Source organism: Tursiops truncatus, chromosome 20 (assembly GCF_011762595.2).
Source record: "Tursiops truncatus isolate mTurTru1 chromosome 20, mTurTru1.mat.Y, whole genome shotgun sequence".
NCBI lineage: Eukaryota > Metazoa > Chordata > Mammalia > Artiodactyla > Delphinidae > Tursiops > Tursiops truncatus.
The window spans coordinates 11,490,932-11,518,158 of record NC_047053.1 but is presented as its reverse complement, the minus strand read 5'-3'; the positions used below and the strand labels follow the sequence as shown (position 1 = coordinate 11,518,158).

The 27,227-nt window shown below is 57.5% G+C and overlaps 1 protein-coding gene across 6 annotated transcripts in view; it reads right to left on the bottom strand.

Moving 5' to 3' along the window:
* ATP2A3 (ATPase sarcoplasmic/endoplasmic reticulum Ca2+ transporting 3) overlaps positions 1-26,426 on the bottom strand; it is a 38,698-nt gene extending 12,272 nt beyond the window's left edge. For 2 of the 6 annotated variants that reach the window (XM_073797614.1, XM_033847361.2), the window contains exons 1-17: positions 26,037-26,425; positions 16,696-16,713; positions 16,312-16,394; positions 14,768-14,872; positions 14,447-14,585; positions 14,102-14,182; positions 13,926-14,011; positions 11,894-12,358; positions 9,846-9,934; positions 9,579-9,681; positions 8,236-8,367; positions 7,717-7,842; positions 6,427-6,645; positions 5,983-6,318; positions 3,705-3,925; positions 2,615-2,817; positions 2,064-2,149 (exon numbers count right to left, since the gene is read on the bottom strand). In XM_073797614.1, the coding sequence (XP_073653715.1) occupies positions 2,064-2,149; positions 2,615-2,817; positions 3,705-3,925; positions 5,983-6,318; positions 6,427-6,645; positions 7,717-7,842; positions 8,236-8,367; positions 9,579-9,681; positions 9,846-9,934; positions 11,894-12,358; positions 13,926-14,011; positions 14,102-14,182; positions 14,447-14,585; positions 14,768-14,872; positions 16,312-16,394; positions 16,696-16,713; positions 26,037-26,250 (2,706 nt within the window). In that variant the 5' untranslated portion in view covers positions 26,251-26,425. Of the gene's footprint in view, positions 1-2,063; positions 2,150-2,614; positions 2,818-3,704; positions 3,926-5,982; positions 6,319-6,426; positions 6,646-7,716; positions 7,843-8,235; positions 8,368-9,578; positions 9,682-9,845; positions 9,935-11,893; positions 12,359-13,925; positions 14,012-14,101; positions 14,183-14,446; positions 14,586-14,767; positions 14,873-16,311; positions 16,395-16,695; positions 16,714-18,559; positions 18,580-26,036 lie in introns of those variants that run through there. The other 4 variants (XM_033847358.2, XM_033847359.2, XM_033847360.2 and 1 more) reach the window with 4 other exon arrangements.
* Between the last annotated feature and the right edge of the window lie 801 nt (positions 26,427-27,227).

Sequence of the window (27,227 nt, the reverse complement as noted above, 5' to 3'; positions counted from 1 at the left end):
CGGAGGTGTTTCCATAGACAAACGCCCTGCCCAGTTCAGACCTCCTGGGTTTCAGCCGTGAGCACCTGCCACACACGCATTGTCCCCAGGTCGTGGGTCACAGTGTGGCCTCCTACATTGTTTATTAGAAGGTGCTCAGGGCTGGAACTTCTGCCTCACAGATGCATGGTGAGCAGCCCCCGAGGGGTGGGGAGACTGCTTCTTTGGGGGAAGCCACTGTTCTGCCTACTCCTTCCCTTTGCCTCCCTGGCTATTCCCTATTCACCTTCACCTGCAAGGCCCCCTCTGGGTTTCATCAACTTAACACTTACATAGCTCTTACTATGTGCCAGGTGTTGGTCTAAGCACTTTGTAAGTATTGAATCATCTTAGCCCTATGAGGCAGGGTCTATTATCCATTTTATATGGATGAAGAAACCAACAGAGAGGTTAAGTAGCCTGTCCAAAATCACACAGCTAGTGTGTGATGGAACCAGGGTGGGAACCTGGGCAGCCAGGATCCAGGATCCACTCTGCTGCTTTTACTCAGTGTTCCTCCAGGAATCAAAGGGGGCTCTGGGCACTTCTCCTGAAATTGCAGCACCTGGAGCTGAAAGTCTCTTAGGTCTACCTCTTGACCATCTCTGAGTTCCACAGCCACCTGCCTTTTCTCTGCTGAAGCACTTCTCACTGTGAAATGTGACTGCCCGTTTCCGTGGCTCTCTCCCCCACCGGACTGTACGCTCTTTGCAGAGCCTTTGCCGGCTCGGTCACTGTCATCGCCCTAACAATTTGTGCCTGGCGCAGAGTCAGTGCCTAATAGCTGTTTCTTAACCACATGGATAAATGAGAAATGGAATGACCTGAGGACAGTTGGGAAGGTGGCACCAAGGGGACTGGGGACTGACTGGTAGTGGGCATGGGATGTGTGTCTAGCATGACCCCAGGGGTCATGACCCCAGGGGATCCACAGCACAAAGGATGGTAACAGAGGCAGGGCAGGAAGGAGGCAGCAGCGGGATGGCTGGCACATCCCCACTCTCCAGCTGCTGCCCCCACAGGAGCTACAGGAGCAGGTGCCTGAGGCTGGTCTGAGCCATCTGCCAAGGGCTGCGGGGCCACCAGCCTTTGGGACAAGGGTCTGGGCCCATGCTCTTCACTGCTGCCAGGAGGGAGAGCCCCATGTGCTTGAGGGCTGGTGGATGGAGGAAAGCATCCCCAGGCTGCCTCTACCTAGATGTGAACCCCTGAAAGAGCCCTCACGCTGCCCTCAGGGTGGGGAAGACTGTACTCCCCTGACACTCCCAAGAGTGGCCAGGAAGTCAGGGTCCCTCTCTTGAGCTCTTCTACCTACAGGAAAGTAGCAAAGTCAGGCACAGTCAGAGGAAGGAAATTCCACATCCCCGCCTCTCTCCCCTTTAAATGAGAAACCCACAACTGGCTTTGCCGGAATTGCCGCGAAGGTTCTTTCAAGCAAAGGAGATGCACTGGCTGCTCAGACAGAAGGACAGACTGACAGACAGCAGCTGAGGTGGGGCTCCCTGCCTGCTTCCAGAGCTTTGCTGAGCTAAGCCCGGCCCGTGGTGTGCACCTGCCAGCCAGGTGACTTCCAAAGGTCAGAGGGTCCCTTCCCCGAGAAACAAGTTGGTTATGAAAGTGGGGAGCCCGGCAGATTCCTTCCGTCCACTGTCAATTGCTCCAGTTTGACCCTCTGCCTGAAGTTCTACCATTTAGGGGCTCCTACCTCTGAGCCCTCAATTGTTTGGGCAGTTTCCCAGTAAAGGTAAGACACTTCTGGGCAGTTAAGCCCCTTGGTCCCCCTGTAACTAAATGATTGGGGGAGGAAGTAGCCTCCTCTCTGGCTCGGGGGCTGTGCTGCCGTCCCTAGGCTTCCTGTGGCTTCTGAGCTTGTCTCTTTAGGTGGTGGATGTCTATATGTGAGGAGTGTGGGGGGGGCGGGCGGGACAGCCACTGGCACCCGTGGGGTTCTGGACTCCTTTCCCCTGGAACTCCAACAACAACTTGGGCTGTGAGTTCTACCTCCCAGATGCCCCCAACAGGCTCCCTGGCCATCCCTTGCTCACCAGCTGGTAGAAGGTGACCTGAGGTCCCTCGGCATCATACAGGAACCACCAGGTGGCAGCAGCCACTGTGGCCAGGCCAACGTACACTGTGGGGAGGGCAGGAGAAAACTGGTTATAGTGGACACCTCTGGTTTTCTGGTATCCGTTTCCCCTTCCTAATAATTCGCTGGAACCACTCTCTCCCTTTCTGAGCCATGTGGTTTGCACACTACTGCAGGAGTAAGAGGACAAAACGCTCTTTCTCCTGCTTTATTTGAGGTTGTAATGGGGCAAGTACAAGGGCTGGAGCTATGGCAGCCATCCTGCCACCCCAAGGAGCACCTGCATGAGAATGGAGCTGAGGCAGAGCCAAAATATGCCAATGGTACTGTCTGAGGGCTGGGTCCAGCCATGCCTGAGGCATGATCTAATCTCTTCAGTTACATGAGCCCACACAGTTTCTCTTGGCATAAGCCAGGCTGAGTCATACTGGTCTGTAGTTTGCAAGTGTAACTGATACAAGGGTCTTAGGAAGCTCCAGGAACCGCACTGAAGACTGGGGCCCCACTCACCTCCAATAGCCAGATATCGGAAGAAGAGCCAGCCACTGATGAGGGCCTCCCGAGGGTTCCGGGGCCGCTTCTCCATAATATCCAGGTCTGGTGGGTTGAAGCCCAGGGCCGTGGCAGGTAGGCCATCCGTCACCAGGTTCACCCAGAGCAGCTGCACAGGGATCAGGGCTTCGGGCAGGCCCAGAATTGCTGTGACGAAGATGCTGGAACCAGAGTCATGGGCTCTAGCCCCAGCAAATGGAGGGTACAGCTCCTACTCTTACCCCAGGCCCAGGAGCTCCTACACTGTCTCCACAGCAGCCCCGCCTCACACTGGGCCACCCCTGCCCCCCCAGTCCCGGCTCTGGCGCCTGGAGAGACCTGCCTTTTAGGCCTCTCCTCCTGAGGACACAAGTTCTCTTTAGGGGGCACACACACACACACACACACGCACACACATGTGGACAGTGCATGCCTGAAACATATACACATTTGTTCACAGACGTGTACTACAACCTAGCACAGGTTACACAATCCCACAAACACAAGCAAACACCTACATGCTTGCCCCGACGTGCAGAGATGCAGAATTCTTACATAGCCAGGCAAACGTGTGCACCGTTCTCCACAGGCATCACTCACATGTGAACCTAAGTGTGTACACAATTACACACTAGCACAAATCCTCATGCGAAAAGATGAACAAGGACGCACATGCACACATGTACACACACCCCTCACTCAGGCATACACCCTATGTGCGCACACACACACACACACACACATGCACGAACACATTACTGCCCAAAGGTGAAGCAAGTTCTCCCATCTTGCAGGACTCTGAAAGTGGGAAGAAGGTCACGGCTGGAGGGATGACAGGGGACTTTTCAGGCACCAGCTTAGGGGCTGAGGTGCATCAGGGCCTCTGGAGAATGATGAGGTGTCCCCATCCCTCCCCACCCTGAGGTGGGACTCTGGAAGGCCCCAGCCTTCCAGGGCAGGGCACGGGTCCCTCCATCCCTGCAGCCCCATCCCAGGAACAGGCATTTCCCCAGTCTTAGGGATGCAGAGCTGGTCCAGGGGGCTGGAAGGAGGGAACACAGGGCCTCACCAGACGACCTCGCCAACATTGGAGGAGATGAGATAGCGGATGAATTGCTTCATGTTGCTGTAGATGGCCCGGCCCTCCTCCACTGCAGCCACGATGGAGGCAAAGTTGTCATCTGACAGTACCATCTCTGCCGCTGACTTGGCCACGGCTGTGCCGGAGCCCATGGCAATGCCGATCTCCGCTTTCTTCAGGGCTGGGGCATCATTCACCCCGTCTCCAGTCTGAGGGCCAGGTTAGGTAGGTTCATGCCTGAGAAATTTCCCTTCTACCTCCCTGACTCCCCTCAACTCAGCCTATCACCAAGTTTAGGGGATGTCCCCGAAGAAGCAGACAACTGGACAGAACAAATGGTGAGGTCATGAGCCTAGAAACTGATCTGGGGATGAGGCTAAGGGGAAGGCAAGGAGTGCAGATAAGGACAAAATTGAGGAGATCAAGTCAAAGATCAGAGAGGATGGTGAGGTGGGGACAGGGATGAGGGTGAGTCAACGCCGAGAGCAGAGGTGAAATTCAGGTGGGATGTGGGGTAGAAGATGAAATTGAGATTAAGGACAAAGGTAAGCTCAAGTCAGGAATGAGGTGAAGGTCATGACCCAGGTCAAGGTCAGTTAGGTGTTGTAGTCAAGGGGAAGGCTGGAGCCAAAGTGAAGAGCAGGGTCAAGAATGGACTCCTTTCAATATAAAAAAATTAGATTAAGGTAGAGGTCAAGTCAAGGCTATGGTCCATATCAGGAACGATGTCATGGTAGAAGTTGGAGTTGAGGTCAAGACTGAAGGCCAGATAAAAGTTGAGGTCAACATGAAGTATTGGACTGCGGCGGGGATCAATGTCAGGGATCAGATCAGGGTCCAGGTCAAGACTGGAACCCATATCAGGGTTGAGCTCAGACTAAAGAATCAGTTTAAGGGCTTCCCTGGTGGCGCAGTGGTTGGGGGTCTGCCTGCCGATGCGGGGGACGCGGGTTCGTGCCCCGGTCCGGGAGGATCCCACGTGCCGCGGAGCGGCCGGGCCCGTGAGCCATGGCCACTGAGCCTGCGCGTCCGGAGCCTGTGCTCCGCGGCGGGAGGGGCCACAGCAGTGAGAGGCCCGCGTACCACAAAAAAAAAAAAAAAAAAAAAAAAAAAAAAGAATCAGTTTAAGATGGTCAAGGTCAAGGTCAGGGACACAGTGTGAAGATCAAAATAAGGTCAAGAACAAGGTTACAGCTGTAGTCAAGTCGAGGTTGGTGCTCAGCTCCTTATCCAGGTCTAGGCTGAGCCACAGGTCAGGATTAAGGTCAAGGTAAAGGACTGGGTTAGGCTGGAAGTCAAGATTATAAACTGAGGCCAAGTCAGGGTTGAGGCTGAGATTGAGAATCAGTTCAGTGTTGATGAAGAGGCCAACAATCAAGAATGAGACAGAACAAAAACTGGGTCCAAACCAAATGTCCATCCAGAGGTGAATGGATAAAGAGACTGTGGATGGGAATTCCCTGGTGGTGCAGTGGATAAGACTCTGCACTCCCAATGCAGGGGGCCTGGGTTCGATCCCTGGTCAGGGAACTGGATCCCACATGCATGCCGCAACTAAGAGTTCGCATGCCACAACTAAGGAACCCTGGAGCCGCAACTAAGGAGGAGCCCGTGAGCCGCAACTAGGGAGCCCGCCTGCCACAACTAAGACCTGGCGCAACCAAACAAACAAGCAAATACATAAATAAATAAATAAATCTTTAAAAGAGACTCGGTATATTCACACCATGGAATGCCACGGAACAGTAAAAAAGCTATCGTGTAACTGATACCTGCAACAACATGGGTAAAGCTCAAAGGAAAGAAGCCAGACACAAAAAAGCACATGCTGTATGATCCCACTCACATGAAAATCCAGGAGAGGCAAAACTAATCTATGATGCAAAAAGATGGGAAGGAGCATAAGGGAACTTCACGGGTTGACGGTAACGTTCCCTAGCGCGTGTGGGGGAAGAGTGTACTGATGTCTGCAACTTTGAAACACATTTAAGAAAAGATGGATGAAGGATGGGTAGAGGGATAGGTACGTGATAAAGCCAATATAACTATGTTATTTATAGAATCTAGATAGTGGATATTTACAGGCATTCACTACAAAAATCATTTTGACTTCTCTTCGTGTTTGAAATTTTTTGTAATAAAATGTTGGGAAAAATAAGAATGAAGCAGAAGCAGCGGTTGCCCGGGTTGCTCCTCCCAAGGCTTATGGCAAGTGCTTCGCCCCCACCCTCGCCACCTTCCCCAGGCTCCCGTCTCGTGGCCTCACCATGGCGGTGATCTCATTGAAGGACTGCAGGTTCTCCACGATGCGGGACTTGTGCGCAGGCTCCACCCGAGCGAAGCAGCAGGCCGTGCGGCAGGCGCGGCGCTGCTGCTCGGGGCTGAGGTCATCGAATTCTCGGCCCGTGTAGGCCTTGCCCGCCACGTCCTCTGTGTCCTTGAGGATGCCAAGCCGGCGGCAGATGGCCACAGCCGTGCCTTTGTTGTCCCCCGTGATCATGACCACACGGATGCCCGCCTGGTGGCAGCGTGAGATGCAGGCAGCCACCTCGGGCCTCGGAGGGTCCAGCATGCCCACGCAGCCCACGAAAGTCAGGTCCGTCTGCAGGGAGGGGGCAGATGCGAGTGGGGCCTGGGCCCATCCTCAGCCTGCCACCTGCCCAGCGCCGCAGGCGGACACATGGCTCCCAGCCCTGGGGCCAGCACCCACCTCGTACTGCACAAACTTGCTGCAGTCGTCTAGCTGCATGTCCTCCTTCCTCGGGGGCGCATCCCGGGTGGCCAGTGCCAGGCAGCGCAGCGTGTCCGAGCCTGAGCTCCAGTCCCGGATCTTGGCCAGAATCTGCTCCCTGGAGGTGGTGTTCAGGGATACCGTGCGGCTCCCCACGCGGACTGAGCTGCAGCGCTCGATCACACTCTCAGGTGCCCCCTGCCGCGTGGGGTAGGGGAGGAGACAAGTCCGTCAGTCAGGACCCCTTCCCTCCCTCCTGCCTAACAGAGGAAATTGAGGCCCAGATACGGGGAAAGGTCACCCAAGGGGGCACACAGCAAGGCACAGACCAGAATCCATTCTTTGGAAGCTCGGAGAGGGAACCAATTAGGCCCCACTGTGAGAAAGCCCAGAGGGAAGGGGGCTCACACAGGGTGTGACACCGTGTGAAGCCCAGGCAGAGGCACCCTCCCCTCACCAACCTGCAGCTGAGAAGGCCTGCTGCAGCATTTTGGGGGATGGGGTGGGAATGGCAGCCCTCCTGCAGGCCCTGCCTCCCTGCCAGCCTGCTGCTACTGGGATCCCAGTTCTGTGGGGTGCTCGGCAGCGGGACCAGGAACAGAGCCCGGCTGAGGGTGTGTGCGGTGTGGCTCTGGGAAGGTGGTCTTGGGGGTGCCGGGCTACTCAGCGGCCTTGGGGTCTCAACCCAGATCTCGCCCGAGGCCTGGGAAGAACCTCTGAATCCTGCATCAGTGCCTCCTCCCCCTCCTCAAAGGGCACTCCAAATGCTAGGTTTTATCGGCAGCCCAAGCTCCCAGTACAGAAGCTTGTCATTTCCAAAGAGGTTAAAACCCTCCACTGCGCGTGAAGACGTGAACGGGGGTCTGGATGGGAACGTGGGTCTCGGTTTCCAAAACACAAAGCACCAGAGTTGCACACCAACCACCTCAACGCTCCCTATCAGAAGCAAGAGGGTTCCAAGACCTGCCAGCCTGACCTGCTGTTCCGATGGGGAGCCCGAGGCCCACACGGGGGTACGGTGACCGCAAGGTCATGTGGCCAGGCAGTGCCTCTCAGCCCAGAGCTGGGACCCCCGGGCGGGGCAGGCCTCAGCATCTGGCCCTGGCTGTATCTGCCCCACATGGGGATCCCACTCCCAGTTCCCTGTGGCAGGCTGACCACCCTTGTTATGGAGTCGTCGCTTTGACAGAGGGCCTCACACCTCCCCCAGTCTCCCACCGCTGCAGGCTCTGGCTCTCCAGAGGCCCCAGGCTGGTCAGGCAGGCCCACCTTCACAAACATCTTGCTGCCCTGGGCCGCTAGGCCAGGGTGGGTGGGCGTGCAGTACACCGACATGGACTTCCGGTCTCGGGAGAACTCCAGGGTGAACTCCTTCCGCATCAGCTGCTTGATGACCTGCAGGGCCCAGGTGAGTCAGGGCGTGAGGGGCACAGCCAGCAACTCTGGCTCCTTCCTCGCCAGCTGCTCAGCCCCATGAAGAGCCTCTTGCTCCCTGCACGATGTTGTCTACCCTCTTCTGACCCTGGCATCCAAGGCCTCTCTCCCCCTCTCCAGCCCCAGAAATGCCCCGAAGTTGCCATTTCCTGACCACGCTGTGTAATTCCCGACTCGGAGTCCTTGCCCACACTCAGCTTTTCCTCTCTTTTCCCCCTAGACCAGTCTCACTAGGGGTCTGAGGGCGCTTCTCCTCCCAGAAGCCTCCCACCACTTCATTCCCTTCCCTCCCTTCTCCAGAGGCCCCGGAAGCCCCAGCCACGCGGCCTGTGGCCGAACCCTCAAGCTGCTCACCGCGTTGCAGGCCCCAGCTCGCTCCACCCGGGACAGGGCCTCCAGGTCCGTGTCAAAAACATTCATCTTCTCTACGAGGCAAGTCAGGGCCGTCTCCGTAGCCTCTCCCACCTTCTCATACACGCCCTTCGCCTAGCGGGGGCCAGGTACAGGGGGTGAGGGGCAGGGCGGCCCCCAGCCTCACCTCCCACTCGCTCCCTGCCCCCTGGAGCTCCCTTTGCCAGTCACCTGTAACGTCCTTTGCGCCAGGCCTGTGGGCCCTTCCCAGCCCAGCTGACCTGACCCTCCCTCCTCCCTTCCCTCCTCCCCTGACATCAATGGCCATGCACCTTTCCTGTCCTCTGAATCGCCCTCTGCTCACACTTCTCAGCTTCCTTCACCAGATTCCTCTTACTAAACCTGCTGTCTGGGCCCTGCTCCTTCCGTCCACCCCCGTCTCCCTGAGGCCTCATATGCCCCTGGCCTCTCCCATCCTTCATGGGCTCATGATGGCCAGTGCCCACCCAGCCCACTGCAACCTCTCTCCTGAGCTCCAAGCCCACACGTACAGCTGCTACCTGTTGGACTCTGTTCCCTGGGGACCCTCAGGCTACCTCTCCCCCTCCCTATTTTGCCACTCCCATGACAGTCCCAGCCAGGACAGCAACTACAAGCTACCCTGACCTCCTCCCTCTTTCACCTAACCAGTCACCAAGTCCCAGGATCTGGGCTCCAAACTCTCTCTCCAACCCATGCCTGCCCCCCTCCCCCTGAAGCGCCAGCCAGGACTCAGCTGGCACCGCTCCGGCCTGGATGCCCACAAGGGGCTCCTCGGCTCCGGTCTTGCCCAGTCTGTTCTGTCCTCCACACAGAAGCCTGGGTGATCTTCTGTGAATGCAGATCTGACCATATCACTCTCCTGCTCCAAACCCTTTGCTGTCTGTCTACTGCCCTCATCTGGGCATCAGACTGACTTGGCCAAGCGCCCCCGCCCCAACAGGCAGGAGCGGCCTCCCACATGCTCCAGCCACAGGGAAGAGCATTCAATGCCAGTTTCTGGGCTGTGCCTTCTGCCTTAAACACTTCTTAGTCTTGTCCCCCAAACCTCTTCCCCCAGGCACCCCTGGCCCTTCTGCCCTTTACATTACAGTCCCCCACAGCCCAAGAGCCCCGAGCAGGGTTCCAGAGCCAGTCTGAGGAAGGAGGGGTGGCAGTGTGGAGTGGACAAAGGATGGCAGTGCTCCTGGGGTGTGGCACTCCAACGGGGCAGGACCTCCAATCCTGCGAGCTTTGATACTCTGGGAGCAAGGTCTGCTCTGAGCGCCTGGATACTAGGGAGGTCACGAAGGGGAGCGGGGGCCCACCTCGTTGTAGTCCAGCGCTGAGTCATTGCACAGGGCGCAGATGGTCGCCAGCTCCGCCAGCGCGTCAAACTGCCCGCAGCACACAGGCCACCCCCCCAGCCGCCTGTGGAGCCAGAGCTGTCAGTACGGTGCCCTTGTCCCAGCCCCTGGGCAATGCCCAGCTCTTGGCCCCCAAGAGGCCTCACCAATGACAGCTCTCAGAGCTGTCCTACATAGCTCCGCCCACCAGGAAACCCCGCCCACCGGAGCCCCTCGCCGAGCACTCACACTTCGCCCTCCGGGGCATACGTGGTGCCCGAGATGGTGAACTCGTGCAAACTGCAGGTACCCGCTTCGGCCTCGGCTACCACGAACATCTGCGGAGTGCAGGGGCGTGCTCAGGCAGGCCCTCCTCCCTGGGCAGCCAGTCTGACTCAAGCCTGACCCCAGGGTGGTGTCCTGTGGGTCTCCAGAGGAGGTACCGGCCTTCCCTCCCCCAGGATCTTGGAGGTGGAGTGTAAGAGTACTGCGTCCAGGCTGAGGCCGGGCCTCTCTGCCCTGCCCAGGTGTGTCCAGTTCAGGCTTGTCCTTTGCTCTAAACCCACGAGAGATTTATGGCAGATTCTTCAACGTTCTGGGGCAGCTGCCAGCTTGACAGAGCTCTGAGCTGGGACAGGAAGGCTGGGTCCTTGCCCATCTCACTATGTGACCCCTGGCGGAGCACCTAAGCCTCAGTTTCTCCACTGGTAACGTGGAGAAAGTGGGATCAGAGTGCAGCTGCCGCTCCTTGCCCTTCAAGGGAATGAGTTCCTGACCTCCAAGGGAGGAAACCGACATAGCATCCTGAGGCACAGACCCCGTCCCCAGAGAGTGAGCTCCTGCCCGCAGGGCCCAGCCCCTACCTGTGCCCCTGAGGCACAGGGGGCTCACCTCTCCCAGGGCAGCCCATGTCCTCATCTGTCAGCCAGCTCTGCCAGGGAGATAATGCTTGCTTCCTGGAAACTGCCTCACTGCACATTCCCAAGCCAATGGCCAGCCCAGCACCCAGCAGGTGCTCAGTAAACATCCCTTCCATTGCACTTTCCTCCCTGCGCCTGGGGACAGCCCTCCAGCCAGCAGACCCCTGAGAAGTCAAGTTTCTTAACCCATCATCCAGTATGTAAGGCCCCTACGACTTCCCTATACTGTGTTTTTCAAATCTTTATTTCAGAACCCCTAGTAGGACTATTCAAATGAAGTCCTACTAGGGATTCTAGCAGGTCAGGGGCTGCAGGGCAGTAAAGCGTGCTGGTGCCGCCAACCCCATGGCAGCCGCTGATGGGCTTCTGTGGGGGACTAAGGTCTCAGATATAGAGCCTGGGTTTCCCAGGCCCAGTGGGCAGATTATGGGAGCAGGGGTGGGAGAGGAGTGATTGGGGGACCTAGGGAGCGGGAAATCCAAAAGCTTCACCGTCATGCCACCCACTCCTCTACCCCAGAGGCCTGCTGGAGTCTCAGCCAGACTCCCTGATGCATGTGGGCAGCAGCCCAGGATCTGGGATCAAGTGCCAGGAAATGAATAATTCCTGCCTGGGCCCTTCCCAGGTCACTGGAGCTGGCGCATCTGGTGATAGGCGTTGACCACAGAGAGTCACGGTGGTGAAGGATAGAACCTGGGTCCAGTCCCTGGTCCAGAAGATCCCACATGCCGCAGAGCAACTAAGCCTGTGTGCCACAACTACTGAGCCTGTGCTCTAGAGCCTGCAACCCACAATTACTGAGCCCTCGTGCCACAACTACTGAGCCCACGCGCCTAGAGCCCATGCTCTGCAACAACAGAAGCCACAGCAATGAGAAGCCCATGCACCACAGCGAAGAGTAGCCCCCGCTCGCCACAACTAGAGACAGCCCGCGTGCAGCAACGAAGACCCAACACAGCCAAAAATAAATAAATAAATAAATTTCTAAAAAAAAAAAAAGAAAAAGAAGAAAAAAACGAACCTGGGTCTAGGCCCAGCTTGGATCAGATGCCCAGGCTGTACTTGACCCTCCCCTGTGTCCTTTATGGTTACCTGGCAGGGCTTGCACACCCAAACTTCAGATGGGGAAACTGAGGTTCACAGATGGGCAGTTGCCTGCCAGGACCCTACAGAGTGACCCATGGGTCCTAACGATGCATGTCCAGCCAGGCTTTGCTGCTCTGCCCCATGAGAACCTGGATCTGCTCCCCACCATGGGGCAGCACACAGGTTCTCTCCTCCACCTCTGGCCAAAAAGGAGTCAGGGAGTGGCCCAGAGAGGGAGCCTAGCCTGCCAAACATCACACAGCAATACCCAACCTGGCTGCAGCCACTCACCCGGCAGACCGACATCTGATTGGTGGTGAGTGTGCCCGTCTTATCAGAGCAGATGACCGAGGTGCAGCCCAGGGTCTCCACGGAGGGCAGACTCCGCACGATGGCGTTCTTGCGGGCCATACGCCGTGTGCCCAGTGCCAAGCATGTAGTGATGACAGCCGGGAGGCCCTCAGGGATGGCGGCCACTGCCAGGGCCACGGCAATCTTGAAGTAGTAGACAGCACCTCGGAGCCAAGAGCCGCCGTGGGCCGGATCAGCGAAGTGACCAATGTTAATGACCCACACGGCCACGCAGACCACGGAGACGGCGCGGGACAGCTGCTGCCCAAACTCATCCAGCTTCTGCTGCAGGGGCGTCCGCTCTGGTGCCATGGCCGCCATCTGACTCCGGATCTTACCCAGCTCCGTGTGCAAGCCCGTGGCCACTGCCACACCCATCGCCTTGCCCGATGCGATGTTGGTGCCCTGGCCGAGGGAGGGATAAGGAAAGGGCTGGTTAGCACCCCAACCGGGGCCCAGAACCCCTGATCCCTTCAGGCTGGGGCTAGGGCTCTTATTCCCCTCCTTGGCTTTCTTTTTCTCCATACTTAGTGCTGAGGGATGCCACTATGTAGTCTTGAGTCATTGTCATCGCCATGATAGTGTCAGCTCTATGAAAGCAGGGACTTGGTTCAGTGCCACATCCCCAGTGCCTAGTGTGGGGGGCCTGGCACAGAGGAAGCACCAGCTGATACTGACAGTATGATCAACCAGCACAGCACATCACCAACCCATCAAAATTCAGCTCATAAACGACCAATACAGCCACACAGGAGTGTGGCTAACCGTGACCTCAGGTAAACAGTCGATAAATATTTACTGAAGAATCCAGAAAATGTGAGCTGAAGTCCATCCATTCCCAAGGCCCCAGTAAGATCCCCAAGCCCCGGTGCAAGTGCCGGCCAGCCTTGAGCCTCTGTGTCCTCTGCTGTAAAACGGTCCAACAGAGGCCCGAGACACAGCTGCTCTGAGGAGGCTCATAACTCGGTCCCCTTCAGACAGGTGCACTATGCTGAGGCTGGAGAGAAGGTGGGTTCTGGTAGCCTCAGCGTCCCTTCTGCCCTGAGCCATGCAGCTCCTGCCCCCCCTTACAGGCCCCTCCGCTAAGGAAATGATCTGCAGTTTGCCAGGGCACCCTCCTTAGAAAGCTTCTAGGGACGGCTTCTAATGCCTGAACACGCCCCTTGGCGTCCCCTCCCCACCCAAGGCAGCTTGTCCAAAGCTTCCAGGCACCTAGGCAGGGTGCTCTCCTCAAGAAGAGCTGTGGGTGTATGTCACTTTCTCCATTTCTGTTCACTTCTGGGGAGACTTTAATAACTTAGTGCCCAGGGCCACTGCCAATTGGCCTGACCCCTCCTTGTGGCCTCCGTGGGCAGCCTGTGAGCATCACTGGTTAAGTCCCTCTAAGGCCACAGGGGCTGATCCCTCCCACCAGAGAAGAACCCATCACTCTCCCTGAGAAGAGCTGGGCGGCTTGGAATCTTGCCTTGGGGATCAGTTTTCCTATCTGAGAAATGGACTGTTCTTGATATCCTTCACCATTTCGGCAATGCTTCTCCCTCTAGAGGATTCTGTTGAGGCAAGAGAGGCTCTGCCTCTCTCCAGTTTAAGGCAGGATAAGCCTAGCAGGTAGGAGGAAAAGCTCTGGAATCAGGAGTCTGAGTCCACATCCCAGCTCTGTCACTCGCTGGCTGTGTGACTTTGGGCAACTTACTTAACCTCTCTGTGCCTGCTTCCTTGCTGGAAAATGCAGACAAGAGTACTTATTTCAAAGGCGCTGTGAGGATTAAATAAATTAATACAGGTAAAGGGCTTAGAACAGGGCCAAGCACACAGCCTTAGGTAAACACAGCTATTATTATTACTATAAGTTTGTACATATTCTTAATAACAGATGAGGTTCTTTCCCACAGGGCTTCAGCTGATTAATCTAAATGTTATTATCTTTACCATCACCGTCCAGGCAAAGGCCCCAGGCATCCCAAGCACTTACAGAAAACAGCATGTTCTTCTTGTCCTGGTTCACAGCTCTGGGGTCTGGGATGGCATCCGTGTGCTTGGTCACAGACACAGATTCACCTGGATGCGGAATCAGAAATGAGAAGCCCCACGTGAAGGCGCCTCTGTCCCCTGGCCTAGCCGCCCCTGGCTCCAGCCTCCAGGCCTCACCAGTCAGGATGGACTGGTCCACTCTCAGCGCGGTGGACTTGATCTCGATGAGACGGAGGTCGGCGGGCACTTTGTCTCCCACTGTGGAGGGAGAACAGCTTGGCTGAGGGTGGCTTTGGATGCCACCTCCTGGGAAAGCCAGGAGGGCTCCCAGAAACCAAGGCTGGGGCTGGGAGGCAGAGGCCTGAGCTGTCCCCTGGCCTACAGTCCCCTTATCTGTCCGATGCGGTTTTGGCCAAAGAGCTTTAGAAGACTCCAATAGCTACCCCCTCTGCATATACAGTCAGAAAGAGAAGGATGGGCTCATCTGCGTCACATAATGAAAGGAGGAGGCCCCCAACGCACCTGCCACTTCCACGATGTCTCCGGGGACGATGTCCCGGGCGCGGATCCGCTGCACGCCCTTGCGGTCCGAGCGGATCACCTTGCCCATCTCAGGCTCATACTCCTTCAGGGCCTCAATGGCACTCTCAGCATTGCGTTCCTGCAGAGGCAGGAAGGCTGTCTGTCTCTGCTGGCCCCAGCAGGCCACCCCCTTGGAGTGACACCCTTAGGGCTTGGGATGGATCTGGAAGCAGAAGGACCTGCAGGATTTCCGGACCAAATGGAGGTCACACCTAGCAGCTGGGAGACCCCAGGGCCCAGTCCCACCACCGAGCCTCCCACCTGCCACACGCCCACGATCGCATTGGCCACAAGGATCAGCATGATGACCAGGGGCTCCACGAAGGCAGTTGTGGTCTCCTCACCTTCCTCGAACCAGGCCAGGACCTGCCGGGATCAAAGCTGGTGAGTTTAGGCTAAGCCGTGGGCCAGGGTCTGCTTGCCATTTCCTTTGTATGCAGGGTCTCTGTCTGCTCCCGTTTTGGGGGAAATACCCCTGAGGAGCACCAGACCTAGAGAGGTCTGCTCTCAGAAGGCCTTGGCTTACGAAGTCCAGCCCCTGCAGGTAGTGACCACCAGAGCCCACGTCCCACCCCACCCACTTTCAGGGACGTGGGGCCGTTGTGTGATGGCCAGTAGGAGGCATCGCCACCTGCCTGGCGGTGGTTCTCGGAGCAGGTGTGGTGTGCCCAGACCAGGAGTGGCGGCAGCATCACCTGGGAACTTGTTAGAAATGCAAATCCTTGGTGTCCATCCCAGACCTCCCAAGTCAGAAACTCTGGGGTGGGGCCCAGCAGTCTGTGTTTTAAGCAGCCCAGGTGATCCTGCTGCAGGCTCAAGTTCATGGTTCACAGACCAGAGGACCATGATTCCAGCCAGAGCCCAGGCCTGGAGGCACGAGACCTGGTTCAAGTCCGTTCCCACCTCTTGGCCCAGGTGGGCACTTGTCATCCTCTCCAGGCCTCAGTGTGTCCATCTGTTCCGTGGAGAGGGTACCAGAACCCTTTTGGCTCAGCTGTTTTGGGCACATGCCTGGACAGACTTTTTTAAGAGTCCTCCGTTTCCAAGGAACAGTGAGTGGCCAGGGGGGTCAGACACAGCTGGCTGGGCCCCTCCTGGCTGGAGGGGCCTGGGGCAGGAGTCACATGCACCCCCGGGGCTCCATTCCCTGCATGACCGTTGGGTCTCTGCTGCTCAGCCACTGGTGTTCCCCTTCCCCACCGCTCCACTCTGGCCCCGTGGCCCTGCAGGTGCAGAAGGAGCCTGGGCAGGGCGGATGGGGGACAGCCGCAAGGAGCAGCATCCACGAGGAGGCTGCAGGAGGTTAAGGCCCGAAGTCTGTCTGAGGAGCTCTGCAAGTCACAGAATGGGCTCACAGCCGGGGGGATTTCGCCCCCCAGGGACATTTGGCAACATCTGTAGGCTTGATTGTTACAAGTGGGGAGTGCTACTGGCATCTGGTGGGCAGGGGCCAGGGACGCTGCTAAAAATTCTACAGTGCACAGGACAGCTCCCACCACCAAGAATCATCTGGTCCAAGACGTCAGCAGGGCCGATGCTGAGAAACCCTGCGCTAAGGCAAGGAGGGGCGGGGTCAGACCTGTGCCTCTGTGAGCTCACTCTGCCAGCCAGGGGACAGGTGGGAGCCGCGAGTCCAGTGTGCGGGGCTGCGAGGGTGTGGGCAAGGGCAGGGGGCAGGCAGGGGCCCAGGGATGCCCACAGCTGAGAGGACAGCCCTGTGGCCCAGAGCCTGGGCCTCTGAGCACTGCCCTGACCTGGTCTCCCTCCCGGGTTGCCCGATGCCATGAAATGGGGGCCCTACTTACGAAGGAGACCAGGGCCGCCAGCAGCAGGATGCGCACCAGGAGGTCCTCAAACTGCTCCAGCACCAGCTCCCACAGGGACTTCCCTGGGGACAGGAGTGCCGCATGAGGCCTGGGCCCCTGACCGACTGACCTGCTTCCATGCAGAGCTGGGGCGGCCTCAGGACCACCTGGCCCACTCCCTCCCTACCATTTGAAAAGGGAGAGCCCAGAGGCCCTGAGAAGCACAGATGGGCAATGCAGTGGGGTGGGGTGGGGTGGGGTGGGGGTGGGGTGTTGCTCAGCAAGGCCCCACCCAGCCGGGGGTGGGGGGAGGACACAGCCTGACAGTGAACGGCCCACGATGGTGTCTGGTGGCCTCATAGGCCGCCCTGGCCCAAGGCTCACCTTCCTCGGTCGGGAGCTCTGCAGGATCCAGGCAGCCACAGGAGCCATGGGGAGACAAGAAATGACTGGGTTATAGACTGGAGTCTGAGCAGCCCCTGCCCATGTGCCCACCGGGACCTCCACGATGGGCAGGACACATCACCCCAGTTCTCTGAGATCACAGAACGGATGGTTTGAGCCCAGATGCTTCCACCCCCAACCCTCACCTCACTCTGGTTGAGGAAGGTCTGGTGTGGCCTGGCTCACCCTGGGACAAGACGGGAGCCAGGAGCGACCTCATAGACACTCCCCCATTGCACAGAGGGGTAACTGAGGCCTGGAGAAGAGACGGGACCCCTGAGGTCACATAGGGAGTTGGTAGTTCTCACAGCTCCCTGCACTCTGCTCTTTCTCAGATGCCCACCTGGTCCCGTTCAATGTCCCCCACCCATGGCAGGGTAGCCCTTCCCTCAAATTGAGAACATCGGCTCAGGCCACCTCTGACACACCTGCTTCTCCAGGACCACAGGGGCAAGGCCCACAGCACTGCTGTCCCTCTGAGCCTCACCCCATCCCAGGCTCCCCCTGAGCACGACCCCAGCAGCCAGCATCCCGGACACTGAGAAACCCACCGCAGTTCAGTTCCTAGAGGCTGAGTCTCAGCTTGTCCCCTCCCAGGCCCTCCACTCCAGGCAAGCTCAGTGAGGACCCAGCCAGCATGCCCAGGCCAGACCACAGAACATTTTGAAGAACCATGTTTCCAAACACCACCAGGACCTGCTGTCACTTTACGGGCTCCACTTTTATCTCCTGTTTCCCGAAGCACCTATGTTACAGGTGGAGCTGGCTGCCCCAGTACCTGAAGTCTTGGAATCTTCCCAACAGCCTAAAGGGGAGGCAGGTGGGAATTCCGACCCCGTTTTGCAGGTGCAAGAGTGAGGTCCAGCGTGGATTCGTGGCTTGAACAAGGTCACACAGCCAGCAAGGGTATCTGTGGGTCTGTGGAAAGGGGCCCTGGACGGGCTTCTCCCTCCTCCTGCCAAGCTCGGGACCTGCCCACAGCTGTCTGAGGCCCCTCCCAGATCAAGCCTAACTGAGTCTTGCCTCCTCTTGTCTACACCCCCAGCCCCACCCCGGGTCGCTTGGGAGCTTGTTAGCATGCAGAATCCGAGCCCCACCCCAGGCTGGCTCTCCCTCTCTCCTCCTCCCTGACATGGGTCCTTGCCTCTGTCCACCTGCTTTCGGCTCGGGCACCTGCCAGCATTTCTTCCCATGGGCACCTCTCCCCTGACCATCTGCTTCAAAGGTCTGGGGTCTGCACCTGGCAGCTGAACCATGGGGAGTAATAAGCAGCCCACTGGGCTGCAGGAATCCAGGAGGAAAACATGTAACCTAAAAATACACTTTCTAGCATTTTCTCCAAAGTCCTATTTTAGGCAATGGCTGACATTTTCCGTGGAAAATGTAATCTCCAGTGTCCTGCGTTGAGATTAAAATCAAACAGACTTTTTCCTTCTGATCTATTTAGCTGAGGCGAACAGGAAAGGCGGGGGAGGCCCAGGCCTGGTTTCTGGGCCGATTCTCCAATGGAGCAGCGCCCTTTAGAGGTCATCTCGGCCATGCCCCAGCCTCATGGCACACATCAGTCTGCTTCTGCCATGCTCGACCCAGGAGATTCCTCAACCCCTCACCTCTGCAGGTGTCTTCAGGGTTCCTGACCTAAGGGAGAGTGTATCCGTTAAGTCTCACCTGAATCCCTCCTGCTGTCTCCCTGACCCCTCCCTCTATTTGGCATGTAGCCCCTTGACCACCATATTCCTCAGGGCTTTTTTTCTGGGTAAGAGTGAGGCCCGGGGTTGGGAATCATGTTATTGGACACACATACCAGCTCTAGTTCCCCTGCAAGCTGCCCTCTGCCTGCAGGTCTCACCAGTTCTCCTTTCTCTCCCCTTCCACCTGGATCTCCCCTTCTGCTGACCCACAGCTCGATCCAGGGTCCACTCTTGGTGGTGGTCATCATGCTGTTCCCCAAATACTTCTCATTCTCCCCACCTTGTGGGCACACAGTAGGACTGCACGTCCCAGCTTCCTGTGTGAGTGGCAAAAAGAAGGATGTATATTCGGGCTGGAATGTTGAACTGCTGGAGAAGGGCGCCGTCCGATGGAAAATTTCTGTGATGATGGAAGAGTCCTATAGCCACACTGTCTGATATGGTAGCCACCAGCCACATGTAGCAACTGAGCACTGGGAATGTAGCTAGTGTGACTAAGTAGCCACATTTTATTTATTTTTGCCACACCTTGAGGTTTGCAGGATCTTAGTTCTCTGACCAGGGATTGAACCCAGGCCCCCAGCAGCAGAAGCACGGAGTTCTAACCACTGGACCACCAGGGAATTCCCTACATTTTAAATTATACTTAATTTTTATTCATTTAAACTCAATCAGCCACACAAGGTTAGTGGCTGCCCTATTGGACAGCACAGTCTGGACTTCTTTGACCCTCTGCTACAGCAACCAGCACCTGTGCAACGGTATCTGCTTTGTGAACCTGAGTCACAGAGTCGGGAGACACCGAGCCCCCAGATGGGCTGCACTGAGGTACATATATACAGTGTGAGCAAGAAATGACCTGGATTGTTTCAAGCCACTGAGATCTGAGGGTTGTTACTGCAACATAACCTAGCCGATCCTGACCGATGCCCCCTTCTCCCCAGACCTAGCCTCTACCGCAAGGCTCCCCTTTCACCCCCATCCGCTGCCCCTGGGGGAGGCTCAGCCAGCCATGAGGTCACCACAGATGCCCTGCCCATCCCTGAATGAGGGCCATCCCTGCTCATGTAATGCACATGCTTCCAGTCATGTCTGAGTAGCTGGCTCCCCGTGGGGCCCTGAGCCTCATTTGGAAGACGGAGTACCCACCCCCACCCAGAAGGGCTGCTGTGAGGATCAGCATTAGTATCATTAATATTAATAAGTCACATTTATTGAGCACCTACTATATACCGAGCAGTGTGCCAGGTGCTTTACCTACTTCATCTCCGGAGATAAACGGGAGGGCATTGTGTGCCCAGCACGTGAGAAGGTGCTCCACAGACAGAATAATCACTTCCTCATGTGCATTACTCTCTTGTGATTCTCAAATAACCTGGGAAGGAGGATACAATTATCATTCCCATTTTACAGAGTAGAAGTACAGAGAGGTTGAGTGACTAGTTCATGGTCACACAGCTGGGAAGTGGCAGGGAAGCGTCTTGAGCTCAAATCCCTACTCTGGACCTCCCGCACTCATGCCTAGGCTGTCCTGCCTTCCCACCTCAGTGGTCCCCCTGTCTCCCCACAGCCAAGGTCACCTGAAAGAACGTAATATCCCATGTCCTGATTGTTGGGCTGGATGCCCTCATCCCATCAATCGGTTCATCCTTCTATTGTGACCCTAGAGCCATCAGCCCAATCATCCCGGCCCAAAGGCTCTTCCTCACAAAACAGGTGGTGTTTTGGGGGTTACTAGACCGTATCTGCTCAGGCCTGATCTGCTTCAAACTGCAATCCTGCCAAGACTCTGAACAACCCAGTTCTCCCCTCACATGAATTAGTTCCAGGGCCACGGTGGGGGATCCAGGGGCTAGGAGAGCACCTCCTCCCCTTCCTAGGCATCCCTGGAAGATGCTGGTTCCCCCTTGCCACCTCCAGGTTGCATTTGGTGGGGCTGAGCCAGTTCCCCTTGAAATGATGGCATTGGGCCCTCAGCAGCACCAGATGCCCCATTTGTTAAGTGAGGAGAATGCCCTGGCCCTGCCCACCTCTTGGTGCCATCTGCCAGGCTGCACGGGCCAAGTCAGTAACAGGAGGTGCTGCCCCTCCCAGACCCCAGCTGGGCCAGCCTGGGGGCATATGAGCCCCCACTATTCTTGTCTGGACCTCTCACATGGTGGCTTCTCCTGGCCGAACCCTGCTCTGGGTCACCGTTGCCAGACTGAACCAGCCCATGTCCACAGATGCCCGATGTGGAGCTGGCCTGGAAGGGCCTGGGATGTGATCAGAGAAACTCTGCAGCTTAGAGCAGACAGCCTGGTCCAGAGGGCTGGGGTTCAAATCCTATGTCTTGGTAGTTCTGTGGCCACAGGCAAGTCACTCTAACCCTGGCTGTGCTTCAGTTTCTGCATCTGGAAAATGGGGATAATAATAGTAACTACCTCATAAGGTTGCTGTGAAGATGAAATGATGTAATATGTATGAAGAACTTAGACTAATGCATAGCATATGGTGAATGCTCAGTAAACATCAGCCATAACAACGGTTAAGAGGATGGAAGCTCCAGTGTCCCTAGCACCTGGGACAGCGCCTGGCACACAGTAGGTGCTCAATAAAACTCTGTGAATGAATGAATGACCCTGCCCCGCTCACAGACCTTCAGTGACTCTCCTGGACCTACAGGATAAAGACCAACCTTAACAGGGCCTTCAAGGTCTTCCTGGATTTGCCCCAACCCACCCTTCCAGAATCACTCTCATAGCTTAGACATCCGTCCCTCCCTCTGTCAGCCAAGTGAGATGCCTCAGGATTGCTACCACGTCCCCTGGTTTTGCTAAAGCTTTCCCCCCTCCAAGATTTTGTTTCGCCATTTTTTCTGTGCAGGGTACCTCCCCATTTCCTCATCTGAATCTCCAGGAAGTCTTCCCAGAAAAGCTTTGCTCTCAAGGGTCATCAATGTTGCCTTCTGCTTCCCGCCCCGGAGCACCCCCAGGGCAGGCAGGGGCTGAGTCATCCCTGGGTCCACACAGAGCCTCACTGAATTGTTTATTCGGTTGCCCCATGGTTCAGCCCTGGACCCGGGGCTCACAGCCCAGAGCCCAGGAGAAGGGGGGTGCGGGGCCAGGGCTGCCCCCAGGCTCCACACACCGCCTGCTCCCCTAATCCCCCCTTGACTCCTTCCTTCTCACAACAATGGAAACTGGTATTTCAGCTTCTAAGTGTTGGTTCCAGTTGGGAGAGGCGAGTGCTCACCAAGGTCTTCCTCAAAGGCAAACTTACAGAGCAATTAAATCCTCACTCACAAAGTCAGGGAGAGACCTTGGTTGGCAGACGCCACCCCGCCCACCTGGCCTGCCACGGTCTCCAGGCCCCACCTGGAGTGGATAACCTCTGCCCTGGTGCAGCCTTACTGGCTGACCAGGCCCAGAGGCGAAGTGTTTGCTGGGCGTCCTCGGAGCTGTGCGCAGACCCAGCCCCGCCTCAGGGAGCTCCTGGTGCAAGGGCTTGGGGTTCTGCAGGGGCGGGGCTGGTGCTGTTCCTGAGAGGGGGTACTAAGGCTGCCCAACAAGGGTGTGAGAATGGGGGTGAAGCCTGAAATACCCGCCTCAGATCCGAGTCAGTTCACATCTGCAAGGCCCTTGGGGGATCTCAGGGGCCTGTCTCTGCCCTACTGACAACACTGGGGCCAAGGAAGCGGGTACCTGGGCTGAGGGCAGGAGATAAGGTCACAGCAGAGACCCCACCGGCAGGAATCTAAATCCAGACTATCCCTCCCACCTGGCACCCCTGGAGCTCTGGTACCCACTGTACAGATGGGCAGGCTGAGGCCCAGGAAGGCAGGCTCCAGCCCCTGTCACAGCCCCTCCCCCAGCTCCCCTAAACAGAGACACTGCCCCTCCCCCGCAGAGACTTCCTGGGACCTCGCCTGACTCCCACATCAGTGGGCTCTGGGGTGGGGGTGGCTTAGGTGTTGCCCCGCCCATTTGGGGGGACACCCCCAACCCAGTCCTGCCTCCTGCCTAGGCTCACGTCCAGCAGGGGTGATAGGCAGCCCATCCACGGACATGAGGAGATCAGATGGCTCCTGCATATATGAAAAAATGCCCAACATGACTGGCAAACAGAGAAATGCAAAGTAAGACTATGAGAGGCCACTCTTCTATGAGATTGGCGTCCAATAACACACTGTGCTGGTGAGGTGGTAGGGAAATGGGCAGGTCAACTGGTGCAACTTTATGGAGAACAATTTAGCAACAGCGGTCAAAATTTAAAATACACACACCCTTTGACCCAGCAATTCCCCCTCTAGTAATTTATCCTTTGGAGATAGTCACAGTGTGTGAAATGACATGGGGACAAGGATGTCCCTAATAACGTGTGTGTGATAACAGAGGCTTTGAACAACCCCAGAGCCCATCAAAAGCTCGGGTGAAGAAGTGCTGGAACAGCCACATGCTGAAACTCTGAGTGGCCACTAGGAAGCCCAAGGATGCTCCACGTGGAACCACCTGCAAGAGTGACTCGGTCACGTGGAAATCAGGGGCAAAACAGCCCTCAAAATCCACTTCCTTTCATGTAAAAAAGATCATCGATCACAGACCCAGAAGTGTGTGTGCACAGGGTATCCTGGGAAGGAGACACTGGGGTGGCTGGGAATGGGTGACTGGGGACAGGGCTGGGGAGAATTTACTATATACCTTTTGTACATTTTGAATGCGGTACTGTGTGTACATTTTTATTCAAAAAAATAAGTTGAAGGGATGTAGAAAGGCCCCTCCGAGAAAGCTGAGTCCTGGGCACTGCTGGGGTCTGCAGAGAAAGGCGGCTCACAAGAGGCCAGGAGCCTCCCACTTTCTGCCCTGTTGGGGCCTCAGAGGACATGGCTACTTGCTGGGGTTGGGACAGATGCGGGGGAGGGAGGTGCGACTCCCAGTACACTCACTGACTGAGGCCCCTCCCCCAGCTCTGAGGAGCAGGGAGGGAGGATCCCCGGCCCCTGCTTCCCCTCTTCCTGTGCTGGCAGAAATTGTGAACTTCAAGACTTAAGCAAATGACTTCCTTGTGGTTTCCAGCCTAACGACCTTGCAGGTGCATAGACTCCTGGGGTGGGGGAGGACACTAGTCCCTGGGGTGTTCCCTCCACCTGCAGGTCCCGCCCCCTCCACCCTATTTCTGGCCCAGAGCCAGGCCCAGCTCCTTCTGCCACAAGAAGGGATGGCTTGGTGTACGCAAACACTCACAAATGTCTGGCATGGGTCCTATCGTAGCCTCACTTATGATGAGCATAGAGGCACCGAGAAGCAAAGCAGTATATCCAGGATTGCACAGCTATGAAAGGGCAGAGCTAGGGCTCAAAACCCTGTCAGCCTCACCCCAGAGGCTGCGTGGGTAGAGACCGCGGGACACCCACGCCTCCTCCTCAGGCCGGGGCTCTGCTGCAGGAGCATGAGCCAGGAAGGGGAAGCCGGCTCCCTTCTCCTCACCTGATGACTTCCAGAGCTCTGGAATGCTTCCCGAGGAAAAAACCCTTGGGGTCTCCGCGGGGGCCGGGGGCAAGGCTGTACTAGCTCCTGTCTAGCTGACCCCAGCTCCTAGCACAGGCCCCAACACCAGGGTCCCAGAGTCTGCAGAACGGATGACTCCCTTGAACAGACAGGGGAACTGAGGCCCAGAGAGGGGCAGGCACCCAGTACCAGCTCTACCACTTACTGTGTGACCTTGGGTAAGCTGTCTAACCTCCTGGTGCCTCAGTTACCTCCTCTGTAAAATGGGGATGACAACAGTTGTTTTCATAGAGTTGTTTTGAGGAAGGAATGAGACAAGAGATGAAAAGTGCTATAAGACCAATGCCTGGCACGTAGTATCAATAGGTAGTCAGCGAACATGAGCTTTCATTTTTACTACCATCGAAGCACAGAGGAACCAGAGGAGCCCAGGAATAGCCCCCTAACTTTTCCTACCACCCTCCCCAAAATGCACATCCACCTCTCTGTACCTACACACTGCACCAACATCCTTATTCATCACCCCACACAGATGCTCAGCCGCCAGGGCACCCCCAAATCCTCTCACCTAGAGAAAACAACATGGGGGGAACTAGAGGCTCCCTCCTTCCCAGCCAGCTTCCCCTCCTCATGAAGACATGGGGGCCAGAAAGGAGAAGGGTGTTGGCTAGAGTAACGCAGGGCAACATCTGTGTGATTCTGGAGGCAGAACCAAGGGCTGGATCTCCAGCTTCCCTTGGGAATCAGGACTCCTAAGCTGGAGGCCACAGCAGCACAGAGGAGGCGGTGGAACCCCAGACCTGCTGCCCCGACCCCCAGCCCCACCCATGGGCTGGGGGACCAGCCCTGATGCCCTGCGCTCCTGCAGCGAGGACACCCTCCCTGCCAAGTCACTAGTAGGGGATATTAAATAATATTTATCTCCCTAGTTCCGCCCACAGCTCAACTAAATATAGCAACTAATTTTTTCGAAAAAGGATTTCTGCTCCAGAAAGATAATATTTATATAAGAGGTGGTTGTCATAAACCAATACAAAACCCAAAGCTCCCTTTCTGACAGCTCTTCGTAATTTTCAAGCCAGCCCTGAGCAGTGAGACACACAGGCCAGAGAACCTTCCTTCTGGCTGGCGGGGAATCCTGAAAGGGTGAGGCCCCAAGTTCTGAAAGGGCGTGGGTCCAGGCTGCACTCTGGGGATGGGGGCGACACTTCTCTCTGGACCCCTAACACTCTGCCCCGTGCCCTGGGGTGGACCAAAGGGGTGGCAAATCCTGCCTGCAAGCGACCTGGGGAGGGGCCTCTACACCTTCTACCATCCCTGGGTCATATCTGGACAGCTGGCACTTGCCGTGCTTTTTGGCAGGTGGAGAATCCCACACTCCTTTGAACATGAGGAAGAACGATACCTTTCCCTCCCAAACAGCAACAGCATGAAGGCTCCCTCCTTGCCCAGAGATGGGCGGGCGTGGCTCCAGGTCACCCAGGAAGGAAAGGCCTCCCCAGGCAACTCCCTGAGTGAGGCCTTGAACCTGCCACCCCCAAGGAGGTGGGTCTCCCGCCTCAGCAGTTCAAAGCCCCCACCGACTCCGCCAGCCACATCCGCCTGGGGTTGCAGAAAGAGGAAGACCTGGGGGTGGGGTCACCAAGCCTGCCAGCTGACAAGCTGCACCTTCTGGGCGTTTTACTGAGCCCTCGGGGAGACCCTCGGGGTCAGCTAGGAGGCTGAGCCTCAGAGTCCCCGGCTGGTCCCTCGCCGGCCGACCCCGGTATGTGCACCTGCACGATTCCGGCGGACTGCGGCGGCGCGGGGATGCAGCGCTGAGCGCCGATGGGGGTGGGCGAGGGCCTGCAGGAGTGGACTGGGACGCGGGTGGAGGTGGGAAGCCCGGAAGGGCCGCACGGGTCCCTGGGCCCGGAGGGAGGAGAGCGGGGCAGGGGAGCCAGGCGTCTGGTCTCCGAACCCGGAACCCGCACCCCCACTTCCCCTGCGAAGGTACCGCGCAGCCCCGCCGGGAGCCCCAAGGGCATCTGCAGAGGTTTCCTGAGCCCTCGCTTCCTGCCCGCCCGCCCGCCCGCGGGGGCCGATGGCTGGGAGGGGAGTGTACCTCTCCGCAGCCGCGGTGCCGGGGGCGATACGGAGACCGCGGCGCACGCGGCCCCGGCTGCCCCCGCGTGGCCTGCGCTCTCACCGTTAGGGCCGTAGCGCTCCCGCGCGCCGGTCACCTGCTCCGGGCTCAGGCCGCCCTCGGCAGTCACCGAGAAGCGGCGCAGCACGTCGGCGGCCGGGAGCAGGTGCGCCTGCGCCTCCGCCTCCTCCATGCCGCCCCCACGGCAGTCTGCGCCGTCGGCACAGTCGGGGCCGCCTCTCTGCAGGGCTACTGAGCGGGGCGCGGGGGGCTCGGGCCCCCACGGGCGCCGCGCGAGGCCAGGACCGCGCTGGGACCTTCCCCGACGGCAGTGGCGGCAGCGGCCGCGGCCCGCGCCAGAATGCTGCGCCCAGGGCTCCCTCCCAGGGGCGGGGCGGCCTGGGGCCCGCCCCCGCACTCACACCCCTTCCGGCCGCCCTCGGAGCCCTCCGCCCCGCCCCCGCAGGACCCCGAGGCGCGGAGGCTTAGCTGCCCGCCCATTCTGCAGAAGCGGGAACTGAGGCCGCCCACGCGGAACGCGCTGAGCTTGGGGGAGACGAGGGAGCGTGGTCCGGAAGGGCCTCGACCACTGTCCACAGAGCTGGAAGGGGGAGGCAGGTCAGAGAACTGGGAGGGCTGCTGAGCACGTGTCTCTGAGATGCCTTCTTTTGAGCCCTCTTGGGTCCTGGGAGGTTGCAAAACGGGGATGTCCATAGAGGGGCTTCCTACCCCCTACTCGAATTCTGCAAAGTATGACCCTGGGTCTAGAGGGAACCCAAAAGCCTGTGAATAAGCATGACTCCTCTGGAGATTACTTGATGTTTTCTTCTGCTGATGTTTATGCTTGCTTTATTGTTTTCATAAAGTCCAGCGATGAGCGGTTATTCCTCACACAATCAGAACCTCTAACAATGACCCAGTATATAAGAAAGTAAACCAGTCTTGCTACCTTAGACTCACACCTTCACCCCAGCAGGAAATGTAACTGCCAGGTGGGATGAGGGTTCCCTGGAGACGTCTGAGGGTGTGGGGGGGAGGCCTCTGACCAGGCCCCCAGGGAGAGTGACCCTGGTGCAGGGCAGGGGAGGGAAGAGGAACCCCTACTCCGGTGCTCCCTGAGATCCAGTCTGTTCAGGGGTACCAGGAGGAGGGCTGCAGGTCAGGCAAGCA